This window comes from Botryllus schlosseri, chromosome 1 (assembly GCF_051294905.1).
Source record: "Botryllus schlosseri isolate E-star chromosome 1, Bs_hap1, whole genome shotgun sequence".
In the NCBI taxonomy this organism is placed as follows: domain Eukaryota; kingdom Metazoa; phylum Chordata; class Ascidiacea; order Stolidobranchia; family Styelidae; genus Botryllus; species Botryllus schlosseri.
The window spans coordinates 27742370-27758814 of NC_137236.1; the positions used below are offsets into that span (position 1 = coordinate 27742370).

General features: G+C 40.5%; 2 protein-coding genes across 2 annotated transcripts in view; one reads left to right on the top strand and one right to left on the bottom strand.

Annotated features, from left to right (window-relative positions):
• The window catches only part of LOC145446657 (protein Wnt-1-like), a 32433-nt gene extending 18239 nt beyond the window's left edge, over positions 1–14194 (top strand). Inside the window, exons 2-6 of the mRNA XM_080325010.1 lie at positions 6918–7432; positions 10022–10099; positions 10230–10414; positions 11445–11604; positions 11958–14194. Coding sequence (XP_080181136.1) covers positions 6918–7432; positions 10022–10099; positions 10230–10414; positions 11445–11604; positions 11958–12277 — 1258 coding nt within the window. The 3' untranslated portion in view covers positions 12278–14194. The remainder of the gene's footprint in view (positions 1–6917; positions 7433–10021; positions 10100–10229; positions 10415–11444; positions 11605–11957) is intronic.
• The window catches only part of LOC145446663 (scoloptoxin SSD552-like), a 31617-nt gene continuing 29305 nt past the window's right edge, over positions 14134–16445 (bottom strand). Inside the window, exon 7 of the mRNA XM_080325017.1 lies at positions 14134–15266. Within this exon, the coding sequence (XP_080181143.1) occupies positions 14980–15266 (287 nt within the window). The 3' untranslated portion in view covers positions 14134–14979. The remainder of the gene's footprint in view (positions 15267–16445) is intronic.

A 16445-nucleotide genomic window follows, 5' to 3' on the forward strand; every position in this document is an offset into this window, starting at 1 on the left:
CCAGATCCAAGTACTATATTCCATTCCAGACATCTAACAATTACATGTCTATATATAGAGGGCCAGGTGTTATTGCCAATATTCAGTGATATCTAGATTTTGCTCGAGAGCCTTATTTTGATTTTGTTCTGGCCCAAACGGTAATCAGAGGTCACGTAATAAACGATTTTAATTCGCTAAGTAGTAACGATAATTCAACCACTCGAATGTAAAGACTGCGACTAAGTTCAAGGAACGGGTTGTGTCCAGTTTACAGAGAAATCACCGGATTACAAAGGCACTCCTCGTGTCATCTCTGTGGAAAACACTACAGAAAAGAATTGTACTAATCGCCCGTGACCGAGCTTATTATAATAATAAATTACGTTATAAATTAGTCGCGATACAGAGCGGTAGTATGTTAATGATAATTTACTGGAATGGATCAATTTCCATCCATTGTTTTGAGCCTTTTCCTTGAAATGCAAGGATGGGCGACGTATAGGTACATGGATCATTGAAGTAGAAGTAAATCTAATGCGCTGGAATCGCGTCAAGTATCTTAGCATCGGTTGATTTCCAAGATTGGGTATTTATAATAGACTACACTGGGTATAACTTATATTGCCGTGATGCCTATGATGCTGATTATCGGTGCGTTGTTGTCAAGCAAATGGATTGTACGTCATGACTCCGTCACGAGTCAAGTATTATTCGAGTAGCTCATATTATGACTGTATGTCAGTAAGACATTGAAGACTTCAACCTTGTACCTCAAGCAATCACGAAGTACATAATGCCAATTATACTTGATGGAAAATGATTGAACATTTGTAACGTCCATGCTCCAATGTCGAAAATCGGTGCTTTTCATAGTATTGAGTTGTACGGGACAAAATATCGAATTTGACTGTATAGTCGCATCTGATAACTAGGGCAATTTTTTTGGCATGTCAAAGTAAGCCAGAATTTTGTAGTAAGGACAAATACTTTCTACCCGAGAATGTACGAAAGTGTCTTTCGTTGTATTGCAACAAATTTAAATTATCTCTACCATAATATGTGATGTAACTACTGGAATTCTTCATAGGGCCAGATTTCGTTAAAATAAAGTTTTTCGTGTAAAACATTTGTCAGTGTTTAAGTCAAAAACGTTTTTCAGGCCAAACTACTTCGTAAGGACAAACAGTTCCAACCAGAAATGAAGATAAGTAGTACAATTTTAACATTATGTGTGAAAACACGTGATTTGCCTACGTTAGGTCAAAATTGGGTCGAAAGTAAGCATTTTTAGGTAAAAAAATGTCGAAATTTTGAACTTATAGGTCAAAATATTCCGGTTTTTAGGTAAAAAATATCGCCATACTGATAACCAACTCAACGCATCTGGGAAGAGATTCTGTTAGGCTAGCCCCAGTTGTTCAAGGCTTACTTATAGTAAATAACGGTGAGGAACTGTTGACTACGTCGAGGTTACGTATTTAGAGCCTAACACCGCTACTTTTGGTTCAAGTATTGACGCCACGATCATCCTATATGCTCTTTCGGAAATAGTTTAGTCCTTGTCACATGATCTGACAGTTTGATAAAAAACACCGTATGTATTTTCAAAAATAGGCTTTTGTTTAAACATTTCAAGTTAAACAAAAATATTTCAAACTAGTGTGTTTTATAACAAAATTTCTTTTCAATGTAGCCAGAAGTCCATACAGTAGTGAAACTATTATTACAATAAAATGCAATCGATATCTGTTGCCCGTAGCATCTATCGACTTGAAATTCGTAACAGAACCTACGCGTAATTGTTTGTTTCTTGGAAGAACTTGACTCATTACCCTGTAAACTACATTTTAGTCCAATATATGTTTAACAGTCCGAAACGAAGGGATTATGCGTTTCATTGTTGCGCGCCGGAAACAATGTCTCGTGCCTTTTTGTTCGGATGCAATAAATCAACTCCAGAAGCGGAAGCCCTACCACGGTAATTACAAGTCGCTGCGAGTCGTAATAATGAGTTTCGTGCTCGCGATCATTGATCAATGTTAAAACCACTCGATCATCTAACGCGGGTGCAATCCACTTTGGGTTTTTGTAGCAGTAAGTGCGGCGATATGTCAAAAATGTCGGAAGAGATGATAAGGAAGCTGCATTAATTAAAATACTTGCGATCGATTTCTTGATCGTAATTTTATTATGATAATCACGTATAGCAACTGTGAACTACAATATGAATTTGTTACCTAATTCACGTACGTTCTGACACGCATAACAGAATGGAGTCGATTATCCATCAATCGTAATGATTGAGAGTCGAGCGGCGAGAGTCGACATTTGCACAAACCAAATCATGAGTCCGTTGAATCCTCAAATAGAGTATGTGTTTCTATGGTAACGAAGTCTAATCGTCTTTTCCGTCATTCTGCTGCGCATTATTCTAAAGCTATCATTGGTATTATCATAATAGCGGAATGGTCAGAGTGTTCACTGGCGGTATAGGTGAGCAATTAATTCCGCCATGTTTTATCTCAATAAAACAATTCGTTTTAAAGACATGTCAACGCTTTTTCTTTCGCGTAAAAAACACGATGGTGGAAAATATGCCATACCAATATGAAATCTTCGACGTGTCTCTAAGGCAATGTATCCCTGCCTTTTATTTGCCAACACACCACTATAAATTCTCACAATTTTGACGGATATCTTCATTCTTCACGTTTAATGCAGCGATATGGCGAGAAAAAATAACGTGTAGAAGTTGCATGGCTTCAAACGCCAATCACCACTATATCATCTTTACTTTTTGCGTGCTCGTAAGCAACCAATACAATGCAAAAATGATGGATGCGTGAGCTTATATTTACTAACAAAGTCTCCGCGAGGAACGCATAACTACGATTGCATATCAGATATCATACAAGGATATTTGGAGTTATCACAAATATGCTATCAAGTCCCGAACACTTTGGTTGATTTATTTGCACAATATTGGGTCTTTCCTTGGCGCGACGATTAGTTACATAGTTAGTAATATCATGTTGATGTTCATATTAACTTGCTCTGGAGAGAACATATTCGTGTAACGGCTTGATAACTTGCAGTGATATATGAGTTCTATTGATTCATCTTCTTACTGTTTCATTTGTATGCGTCCAGGTTTTACGTGGGACAATCATGATTCGATTTCTCACGCCGTTGCATACCAAATACCCTTCGTAATATTTGAAAACAAAACCATGTTGTACTGTACAAATTCTATCTGCATTGGCGTAGATATTGCCAAGGTTGATTGAAAATTGTAGCCCAACGCTTGATCGCAATCGTAGAAACGTATGCAATTATGTCCAATGGCCATTGTCCAAGTCAAGTTATTTTGCAATGCAGCGCACACTAGCGGAGCTGTACATTGTCTATTGATGGGTGAACACTGAACTACGGTAATTGATCAATAATACTGATCGACGACTCTCCTGTCAATCACATCACGTGGCCAAAGTGAGAGTTAAACGGAATAATTTTTGTTAATAATTCTGTTTTAATATACTTCAAACGAACACCGTATTTTAAGAACTTACATGCCCACAAATTTGGTGTAATATTGAGAATAAAGCCGGACTCACACAATATGTTGTCCCGTATCGCGTACAATGGAGGCATTCAAAGTATATATCACTCGACAATCGATTATTATGTTCATGTTTCAAAACTAGATGGACCCTCCCATAAGAGTTCGCGCTCGTACCGTTTTATTTGCACAGACGCGCACTTAAAGCGCTGTGTTACAACAGGAATATCATATCCATCTTGAGTTCTCTTGATACCGACAGACACGAGAAAGTTTGGCACGTATAGGTGAAATATTACGTAGTCCATGGTGCAATTCAAAAGACACTATACCAATTCTGTTTCAAATCCACGTGTATGTATATATCATCAATTGTGCTACTATAGTAATCATTGCATAACTGTCGTGAATTCGACAACACGTGATGAAATATTCACGATGCTTTGTGGTTTATGGAGGTTTGTCTGAGGAAGTAACTAATACTATTGCGGATTAATGTAGCATGTCAAACGGATATCGCATGCTCCTGTGTAATTCCGAGCTAGAATCAAATCTTTGGTATTTTCAAAGATCTGAATCCAAATCACGGAGATATTCAATTCGTACCAGTTAGAATCGTATATTCAACATTACAGTATCCATATATATCTATAATTTTATGTGTCATCGGTGTCCACATCCATTCCCACATTTACGGATGCATCCGATGTACAATCGGGTGCTTAAATCATATCCTAATTGACCTCTTTGTATATGCAACAGGACTGAATTTAGAAAAATAGTAAATTAATATTATCAAGTCATGGAATTGAAGTAAATAGATCGATTTCAAACTTATTGGAAATGGGTCACACCATTATGGCATGACGACATTGTTTAACGACTCGCGACTTAGCACCTACGTTCTTTGAAGTCAAGTCGCGAAATAACATCTGCGATTATGTAACGAGAAGTTCGGTGCGAATCGCAACTCTGCTCCGCGGGAAATCGGCAATTTCCCAATCTCATTCGCGTCATCGAATTAATCCCGTCTGAATCCTTCTTTTCGGGATATCGTTTTCATCTTTGCATCAAAGAGTCCACGTAGCATAGCCGTGGAAATGGTGATACCTGACCTTGAAACAGCTATAATCAAACGCTTCGTGGTATTGCTGGGATAATATGAGTGCCAACATCGGGAGATTAGACCAATCGACCCTACAACAGAGCATTGTCAAACCATAATAAGCGTCAGCGCCAGAGCCAGCGTTTGGCATAATGTTAATTTTAGGATTTTACTTATTACTGACCACCGTTAATCGTGGAAGTTTTAGGGTTCGCCTTCATATCACGTATTCAAAATTACACACATTATATCGATCTTACCTCGTACTTGTTCGTTATAACAATTCAAGTTTCTGGCACTAACGCAGACGTAATTTTGTTTACATTACAAGTTTTACTGTTACGTGTAAGCACAATTCTTGTTCGTAATCCTGATATCCAGCTAGCTTGTTGCTCAGATCCCAAATTAGACGCTCTGTGCTTTACGAAGGAGCCACACTAGACGCGAAACTAGTGGCACATGCTCCCATATTACGCATTAGTTCCCCTCAGCGAGCTAGTACAGTGTGGAAATTATAATGAGTGGACTTCTGCAATGTGCAGTAATTGGGACATAATGTAACATATTATATGGTAAACTTGTAATATTGATGGCTACACAATTACACATGCCATCGTTACCAAGCTAATATATCTCGATGCAACCCGATTTTGTCAGCCTAAAATTCACACTACAATCAAATTATTGCGAATTTCCATTATTGCCACGGGCCTCCAGCAACTTATTTCCGATTGGTTATAATCAAAACGAACAGATTATGAGATCATATAATGGCAGTGATGTGCCATTGGCGTGCCATGAAACTATCATAATTGGAAATGGGCGAAATTGAATCCCAGCCTGGGAATGCGACTCAATATGTCTGCTCAAATCGTATCACATAACTATTTCTCAAAATTATTTTAATCACTGAAACAAAATCTCAGAATAGCTTTAAGCGTACCGGTGATCGACCGTGTGTAGTGCGCAAATTTACATCGCATTGTATTCTGGAGGCATACGTCACCACATCTATTTTATGGAGTACTTTGAAGCGCGTGCCGCCAATCTACATCATTTTACTAAATCCGAAGACAATATGTATCATCAATGCGATTACTGTTGTTGATTCACGTCGATTTGAATGATTCGATATTTTTCGGGCTTGATTCGATACGATACATTTAATTAGAATCTATGATTCTTAAGTGCAAATTCCAATTGCCGGTCAGAACAACATGCAAACAGAATTGCTAGGCCCGGCGTTCTCGACCCTTTTTTGGCTGTGCCCCATTTTTCGGTTTGGAAATGTTCTGTGACCCACCTCTTAGTCTCGAGCAGTAGTCCTGCTCAATTTGTGATAAACACCGACGCCGACATTCCGTATTTCTCTTCTTTTCTGGCTGTTGATATTAAAATGTAGATCGCTAGCATCACGAAATCGCGTGAAGCACGTAGAAAATCTTCAGTCATTACATAAACGAAATTATTTTTGTTTCTGTCGGCCGTAGGTTGTCATCAAAGGCGTAACCGGGGACAAAAGTCGCCGTTTTCCCGTCATTTACGATTTGTACATTATGACCTCACTCGTGTCACTATGTCTCATCTGGGTCGGCTGAAAAACTTGATGTAGCCTACCTACGTACTATTCGATAAGATGAATATATGTTATCAGCGAATAACATAACAATTATAACAAGACTTCAACTAAGTCTACAATTTTCCCAATAGCTCAGTGGCCCACCTCAAAATGCCCCTTTGCTTACCAGTGGGCCATGGCCAACTCTTTGAGAACCCCTGGACTAGACGGTTAACACATAATGTGAAACGGTCAGCAACGATCTATTACTATATTTTCGGAGCGAGTTTTGCTTACTTATAACAACTGTTCAGGTGATTATATTTTTAAACTATCGTTACTTAAATTTCAACAGTTTTTTTAAATAAAACTACTTGTAACTCTTGGCAGATTGGAAAGTATAAATTGCAGTTCAGGAGTGAGTTTGCCTAATTTTAGCAGTGTAAATTAGCATAATAACCACCGGAAATAAACATTGCGTTGTGGTATAACGAAATATTTTAGAATATTGCGCCTTGCATTTGGAGTCACATTATAGTAATTTTGTGTCGGTCACCAACACACATCGTCATACTTCGGAAGTAGCTACTTCCGATGAACCACCAAAAGTATGCGTGCGACCCACGACCAATCCATTTATCGAAATTACTTACTCGGATTATACAACGCATCAGTATCAACTGATTTACCGAATGTTATTCCGACTAATTCAGGAGTATAGCTAGCATCCCACTGTCGCAACGAAGATCGGCCAACGCCCGGAGACAGTACAGCCACCAAACTACGCAGCCCAGTCGGCGGAAGGCCCCGCACAGTGGGACCAAACCAGACGATCTTGAAGAGATCGAAAGCCTTCTCACCAACGACAAGATCAAAGAAATACTGACCAGCTCAGATATCGCGACTTCAGCTACCTCGCAGGGCGAAGGGAGCTTTGCGAACCAAAACAAACGCGACGTAACCAGCGGCCGCGCCTCCGACGTCAGCACTGTGAGAAGGGCAGACAACATATTCACGAAATCTCTGTCGGGCAACTTCAAGCCGCCGATTCAGTTACTGAACAAAAAGCAGAGGAGGCTGCTTCGGAGAAACAAGGGAGCTCTCGAGGAAATCATCGCGGGCTTGAAGAGGGCGGTGAAAGAATGCAAGTACCAATTCCGCAACAGGCGGTGGGTCTGTCAAACAGACTCAAGAGACGGCTCGCTGTTTGGGAAGATCACGGCGCGAGGTAAGTTCCTCCCTGCATTATCGAATATTGGAGAGAATTTGATTGTGTGCGCTAAGCCGTGAGTCCATTGGCGTTGGACAAGACTCGTGGACTGACACCGCACTGTCAATACGGCCTCCTGGCGCTTCGTTGATGCGAATATTAACACAAAAATCTATATGGATCAACTCGTACGATAACATACCGATAAGCCTGTGCACAATGATTTCAGTACCCGAATTCGATTCGAGTGTTGAGGGCAGGTACTTTAGGTACTAAAGCAATGCGGTCCCCTCGACTATGACTTATATAATAAACCTGAATTAGAGTTTAGATGTTTTTTCCACGAGGAAGACCTGAGACATCAATTGGTGGTATCACAGCATCAATAAGATGTAGTGAAAAACCGCGCACGTTAGTGGAAACGGTAGTTCTGTGAAGTCTCATTCACCCCACCCCTCAGAATTACCACAAAGTACAATGCAATAGTTATGGCCGATAAATTACTATATTATCTTTACGTATGGTGCAGGACTTTGTCGTTGTGGTCACATAACAGGTCGGTATTCGAACTTGGCACTTCACCAACATCCTAATACCGTAATAATTAGGTATAATATACTTGAATATTCGTCTCGATTCGAATCCTGATATTCGATTCGTATTTGACTCTCACAGATACAGGCCTACTCGATTTTACCATATCTGCTACCAAAACGTATGAGCCAATTATACATTCCGTAACCTTATTTCCAGTCATATGTTACTATTTAATTATTTATCAACGACATTCATTGGATAAATGGCAAACAAAAAAGTATAAACCTTGAGGACTTCCTTCATTGTTGCATCACAATGCGCGCTGCAACACCAGATATGAACCGAAAATACGATATTACTGTTACCAGCATGACCGTCATGCATAACATGCGTGTTAGTGCATTTCACTGGAGTCTTGTCAGATGACCAAATCATTGAAGTTTGATTAGCGTCTTTTGTGATAGAATCACGTGACTCGCCCTCGCCTGCATAATTAATTGAATAGAGGCATCTATTCGCTGTAACTTCAACATTGTCCGATTTCTGTCTCTACCATGTAGATGCGCTACCTTTTGTTATTATGTGTTGCATTAGGTATCTTCATTTCGCCGTCTCGGTAATTGTTATTGCTGGGCTCCGTCTCTTCCCTCGGGCGCTTGCTTTGATGTAATGATCTTTTATACATATTTGATTTACTCACTTTGATGATAGGATGTTTATACCTATCAACAAATCAAACAGATTTAAAGCGTTAAAATGGCTCTGTTACAAGATAAAGAGCAAAGTTTAACTGCAGCCATAGTCTTCGCAGTCGACGGTATCTATCGTGTTGCACGCACGACAGTTCCAGTATGCAAAGCTAATATTAATGTTCGTTTTGCAATGCGTGTTTCCAACTATTGGATTATTCCTGTAATGGTTGAAATATGGCGAGCTATGCACATTGAAAAATGAACACTGGATAATATAGCTATTCGATTGTCAACAATACTTCACATATACACCGCCACTCCACTCTTGCCGTTACCGTGCTCAAATTGGTGTGGTTTGCATTATCGAAGCAAGTGGGAACAATCTAACATTGTGTCCACTACCTTGCGATATTTCGCATCGCGATTGTAATCGCAAAGAATTAAGTTACTTTTTCGTCGCCTGTCATTATTTTGGCACCAGCGCAATATTAATATCAGTGCATGTTGGCCACAGGCTCTCAGATGCTACTGCCATGTGAACACCAGCAGAATATCCATGTCATTCAGTGACTCTTAGGCGGTGTTCCGCGGAACACTAGGGATCCATTAGCGAGTCTGAGGGGTTTCGCTGGAGGTCAGCACGCGGTCTCAATTCATACATATGATTTGTGATGATATACCCGTCATAGGTTGCTGGTATATAAGCCCGACCAGTAGTCGAGTCGTGATTAGGGCTGGGCAAAATCGAGTACCTGAGTGATCCGTTTCTGAATCACGTATTATGCTTCGAGTAGACTCGAGTATTCGATTACCACCTTAACAGAATGTAACATGACTAGGTTCAAATATGTACCTCTTATTTCACCACAAAAATATGATGCCTGTTATCCATCGCATTGAAGATACTTTGGTGGTATTTTTCGACCATACCGATTTCATTGCACTATGTTGTGGGACGATCAAAACTTCGAAAACGTGTTATTTCTAGTAACGGTCTTGGATTTTTACTGTGTTTCGTGTACTGCGATACGGCATATCGAGGTTTCAAGGCTACCACAGTGGAAAATAGTATCGTAACTTTAATTCACGTTGCTAAATTAACACTCAGTGGCGAAGAGCGTATAATTTCAGTACTTGAAAAAATCATATTTTATTATTCGACTGGAATCATTAAAATTAATGCTCGATTCAGATTCAAGTATTCGAATCATTGGGCCCCGCCCTAGTCGTCATTGTCGGGCGTATACTGTATAATGCCGCACGTAGGATAGGGTGGGGTTCTGAATCGAAATTTCGTTCTTCTTAAATGCCAATTCTATCTCCAATACTATTGTAGTCATCACATCAGTAGAACTATTCAATCAACGCCTTTTCACAGGTTTCCGGGAGACAGCATACATTTACGCCATCACGAGCGCCGCTGTGACGCACTCCATCGCAAGAGGCTGCAGTTTAGGTAAGACATCAAATAATATGAGCTCTGTACATGCAAATGACAAACATGCACCTGAATAACAACGTAGACCATTTCGACCAAGTCTGGTTGTCCATGCTCACGCGTATAACCTTCCCTTTTCCTATTACAGGCAGAATCGCAAGCTGTGGATGCGACATCAGAAGAGGTGTGGGCGGTCCCGGTTGGGAATGGGGCGGGTGCAGTGATAATTTCAAGTTCGCGCGACAATTCGCGAAAAAATTCGTCAACGCGGGAGAGGTGGGAACGGATCTCAAATACCGAATGAATCTGCACAACAACGAAGTCGGAAGACGGGTAAATGCATTTTCATACTGTCGCCGTGAAAAGGATGCAGTGGAGATCGAGATATTGTTTAATATTTGATGTGAGATTTACGTCGCTCTGTCTCCCCGAAAAGCTACATCTCATATCCAGAGGTTTGCAAAGTTCACAGCGTTGGTAGTTTGGTACACAGGAAGATGTAATAACTAACGTGGTACATTTCTACGCAATTACAAGTAGTAGAAAGGACTTCCAAGACCTGTCAAAACTACTTCAAATGGATGTATGAACATTACGTAACTAACATTACCAAGTCTCATAACCATCATTTGTGCGATTAGTATGAAAAAATTATTGGAATCTACCACAAGTGGTCGAGTAATCACCGCTGCTTCTCGAGTAGAAGTAGAAATATTGCCACAATTTTATATTCGATTACAATAGACTTGTCAAGTTCCAGGACAAGTGCAACGCTACAACCACATTCGACCTGGAAATTGATATCATCATCATAATCAGGGTTCTGTTGATATTTTCAAAAATCCCCGACATCATCTCTCAATCCCCGACGAAATATAGCAATACGGCATCGAGTCTATGCCTCAAGTATATGGTCACCATATTTTGGAATCGGGAAAGGAGGACACTTTTTCAAAATTTTCAGATTTAGTACACTAGAGTAAAATCTGGAAAAATGGTAAATTTGTGGTTGGTTGACTAAAAAGAGGTCAACTTTCGGCTCAACTCCAGAAATACAGTTTTTCTTTCACACTTAACGTTGGTTGACTAAAAAAAGGTCATCAGTTTCGTTAAAACCACGAATTTCCTATTTAGCGTCATTTATGCCCATTTTCACTCGGATCTATTCAACTATCTTTGCTATAAAAGCTGTGAAGGAGGACGAATTGTCAGAAAAGAACGACATTTAGGCGTCCTCGGAGGACATTATGAAAAACCTTAAAATTGAGGACAAATCCTCCTAAAGGAGGATGTATGGCAACCATCCGAGTAGCCGATACCGCTATTGCTAGATACAATTCATAACAAGATACCCTATTAACAGACCGTCGAAGAGTCGGGCAAAAAATTCTGCAAATGCCACGGCATGTCTGGAAGCTGCACGTTGAAGACCTGCCTCCTGCGAGCGTCGGATTTCAGAACTGTGGCGAGAAAGTTGAGAGATGAATGCGACGATGCGGAACGAGTGACGACATCTAATCATGGTGAGTGAGCTGGCGAGCACAAGCTGCGCCACCCCTCGATCAAATTGTACTTTTTGAAACGACTCTCAATAATTGTGATGCCTTTATTGTTCCACTTATTTTTGGAGCAATATTAACATATCTAGGGATTTGCTACTTCTTCTTGTAATGAAATATTCAAGGCGTTAGTTCTTCTTTGAGTATTGTGGTTTCGGTTTTTCGACTAGAATGGTGATTTTACACCTAACCGATATTCTCAGCTATATGACTTATGATCAGCCAGCTGGTGGCACGACGCACTTTGAATAGCAACGTTGACCATCTCTCGCTAATATACGCTCTCTAGGTAATTTACATACCATCCTATATTGCAGGTACCATCGGAAAACGCAACAGCGGGCTAGTACCGGCAGTCCGCGGACGGAAACCGCCTAAGAAAGTCGACCTGGTATACTTCGAAAACTCCCCGAGTTTCTGCGTGAAAGAACCCGAATTCTGGGCTGAAGGAACCAAAGGCCGTACCTGTAACTCGACATCAAGCGGACTGAATGGTTGCGAGTCGATGTGCTGCGGGCGGGGATTCCGAACCAGGGTGAAGACAGTCAGGCAAAAATGTAACTGTGAGTTCGAGTGGTGCTGCAAGGTGAAGTGTCAAATATGCGAAGTGGAAAAGGAGATCAGCAGGTGCAAATGAACCTTGATGAAAATCAGTAAAGAGATGAGGCTTGCTGTTCGCGGCAGGAGTACCACAGGCGAAAAGAAGATGGAGGAGAACGGCCGTTCCACGAGTTGTTTGTGCTGGTAGAGCGAACACAACCATTGACAGAAATATTGCGCCAAGCCAACTCGGCTTTAGTCTAAGCTGCCGACTATCAGTCGCCAAATTAGTCCCTCCACGAGTCCTACGAGAGGTTATCTATTTAAGGCGCATACTCCACCTGAAACTAAACTCAATATTGTGGGATCCATACTGTAAATGGATGTAAAATAGGTGCATTTACCACATCTCCACCAAGAGTATAAAGTAAAAATCAGAGAATCGGTACTTCTTATGCTAAACTTTGCTTTGATATCCATTCCAATGGAAGAAATCGACTCAAACACGCCAATTGCTATTGATATATATCGACGAGGTGTGGTTGCTTATGCTCATGTTTACGTTGACCACCTTATTGTGCGTTCATGGACTGGTACACGAAGACAGAACCTTCTCCATCCCTCGGATATCATTCAAAAACAATTGATGCATCTGACTCCTTTTCAGCCATTGGAATAGGTGTGTGAGCAACATTTTATACCGGGAAGTGCCGTGTCTCTGATTTGCACCATGCCCTGTGGAGAACATCGCCGATATACACTATTTTCGTTTACATTAGGCTACAGATGGTCCATCATAGTCGATGGTTCCCGACTGGTGGTTTTGACGCGTTACTCGTTTGCGTCTGATGGAGATTGCGGCATGCCTTAATGGGGCCCTCGCATTGTTCGAGAATAATGACCACTGTCTACCACTGTTACCGAACACTGACAAAAAAATCCCGTTGACCATATGTGTTGGTGATCCACCGATATGTAGCCTACATTCTACGCCATTTCCGATACCAACATTATCGCGAAGTTACAGGGCGACTAGAATAGTTTCGGGAAATGGATAATATTATGATAAAAATCCTCTCAAAGTCGACCAAATTGGTGTCCTTTATCGCAAAGTCGAGATATTTCGAAATATACACCGCTACTGGCTAGACTATTTTTTTCGAAAATCGATAAGCTGTGCCAAGTTACATATTTTACTGCCGATTGTCAATCATTGTATAATCACTATTTTGTATTCGTGATTTTTTAACGGATGGACAATGGACATCATGTTGTGCTGTGAGTTAGATCATTGAAGTGAAATGTTATATCATGCTGTTCAGTTCACTCTATACGTGACAAATTTTCATTTCTTTTGTTATTTGATAATTTATAGCGAGTTGGATACTTTTGAGTCTGTGTCTTTGACTGTGGCCCGTGCAAAATGAGTGCATTGCAGTGTGTTTTCGTGGCAATCGATGCATACGGACGATATGTTAGTGCTACAGATGAGACCTAATTGAACCATGTATATTAAGTTACTAAATGGAAACGCGATAGTGACACTTACTAGGATTGAGGGTCGTGCAATGCATACAGTAGGGTAGCAAATCACTTAAATGTGGTTATGCGACTGATGTAAATAATCAGGCAACCATAATTTGATTAATACCGCAGATATCTATACACAATCTGATAGTATCGCGATTCGACCACATGCTATCGTAAAAATTCTAAATGTGCAGATACGTGCGAGACACTGTCTGCGTAGTCAAGTCAAAACGCGATTTACTAGCGATTTCCTCCGGCTGAAATACACCCAGACTGCGCTGGCTGCTTGTCTGGCTTCACGGTGCAAATCCCGCATTGCAGCCACATAACTCCGGCAAAGACTTCGTATGCTTCAATCGGACATACCGCTGAATGTCGCGCAACGTTTTTCTTTTTATTCGCCGTCGCCTTTACGGTTACGTATTCTTTTTGTTGTATTTATTAGCGCGTGAATATTTTCAATAAAATAACAAGAAGTAACAACGCGAAACGTAAATAATACTTGGTTGAGTGCTGGCGACCAGCGTAGGGGGCAGTATCGCATCAGAGGCACCTATGAGATGCAGATTACGGTTCGGGAAAGGTCAATTACTGCTTACGTGTTAGATTATTGACTCCAGAGGTGTGCAACGTAGTCAGCGTTGCTACTCGCGAAGAACTAAAAGTACCCAATTACAAGCAAAAAGCAGCGAACATGTCGAAACGGCCTAAAGTGGATGTAGAAAAAGATAGGTCTTATAAGGACGTAAATTAAGTCGTTTCAGATAGTATAAGTGGGCAATCGCATACTTTATGTATAGTAGTAGGGTTACCATATTTTGGAATCGAGAGAGGAGGACAATTTTCACAAATCATTAAAGTTAAATTAGGTCATCATTTCGACTCGGGTCCCGAATTACCCACTTTTTAACGATACTGCTTTGTTGTTAACCAAAAAGGGTATTTTTTTCAATCCTACTCCCGAATGACGCGCTCGAACGTCTGCGTTACATATTTCGCGTCATTGATGGCGTTTTTTAGTTGACTCTGTCCATTAGCCTAGCTGTCAACGATGTGAAGGAGAAAGAATTTTCAAAATGGAGGTCGTTTTCGGTTTCCTGAAAAAGGAGGGCAAATCCTTCTAAAGGAGGACATCTATGGTAACGCTAACGTATGGTAACCCTTCGCGATACATGATATAGGAGCAAAAGTGGACAGTACGTCGTAAGTAGATATCTCAGCACCATGGCAATCGTACACAATTTTTTTACTGCCACGACTTCGGTATACTTAAGCTCCGGTTGAACGAGATGAAAGGACTATTGCTACCATCAACATTGCAGTTAGACCAGCGATAACTTTCGTGAGAGACTGCGATATCGTTGTAGCACCAGATGTAGTCTCAACGACCGTGAAAGCTGCAGTGGACGCGGTCCCGGAAATTGGTTGGGTTGTGTTGAACAGGCACGAAGCTCCTGTACATCCGGTGGTTGTCAAAATAACCGAGGTAGTAGTAGTTGTTGGTGGTGCTCCCGTGGTGGTATATATAGTCGTCAACTTTGGCGATGTAGAATATGCTAAGATTGAAGTGACGGATTAGTTACTGCATGTAGTATTTTCGAATTTCAAGCAAGGCAACAATTTGATATGAGGCGGTTTAACAGCGTTGGACAACTGGAGAATTTTCGTATTCTCCTAATTAGATTAGGATTAGAATTAAAGCAACGCAGTTTATTTCAAATTAGACTAGAATTTTAATTGTAGCTACACAGTTTTCGTTCAAATTAGATTAGAATTAGAGTTGCTGACTTCGCGAAAACTTGGAGATCTAGCTGCGTTCCGATTTGGATAGGAAGAAGTACAGCAAATATCAAGCTCAGTGCACATCGAATCCGAGTTCATTGTCAGATGCATGAGAATGACAAATGTCTGTACACCAAGCTTGACTCGATACGCACGGTGAATACAGTTCTCATGTAGCATTTGCAGGTAACCAGAAACAAGATTAGAATTGAAATTAGATCCTGGAAACATTTCTTAAATCAGATTGGAATTAAAATTAGGCCATAGAAACAATTCACAAATTATACTAGGACTAGATTACGGACATTTCGCTCCAATTGGCTTAACTATGGAAAACCATAATGATATATAGTTATCCAAGTCTACTTTCTAGGCCTATCATTTTCCGATGCCACTTGAATAGTCGTTTCGTGATGTTTCGTGAATCAATACTTCTACTTGCGCTTGTATAGAAATTTACGATGTTACTTGTACTCCAACTTGAGTAAGGACCGAAAACTATACTTTCACCGAATTCGGGTATGCTCGAGACTTTGGGTTGCATTCAAAACAAATGGTTGTTTAAAACACTTTGTTCAAATCAAAAGTATTAAAAAATATTGTGTTTATTTAAGTTGCAAAATTATGCTATAATTATGTAAATACTTCCCAAAAATCATGTTGTATTAGCCTACGGACAGTTACCACCCACGAAAAGTTTATTTCAGGAAGAACTACCCTCTTAACGAAAAGAGTGTGTATTCAAACGTAAAGGGTGCGCATTCAAACGTAATGTGTGGTACACGAGAATAGAGACTATAACTCAGAATTATATAGCGGGCATACATCCTACGTGCCTACGTACTTATACCTTTCCTACGTCCCTACGTGCAAGCATCATTTGGATTACGATGCTGTGTTTGATTTATACCGTGGTGCGAGTCTAGTATGGGTTTTGGATTCGTTACATTCAC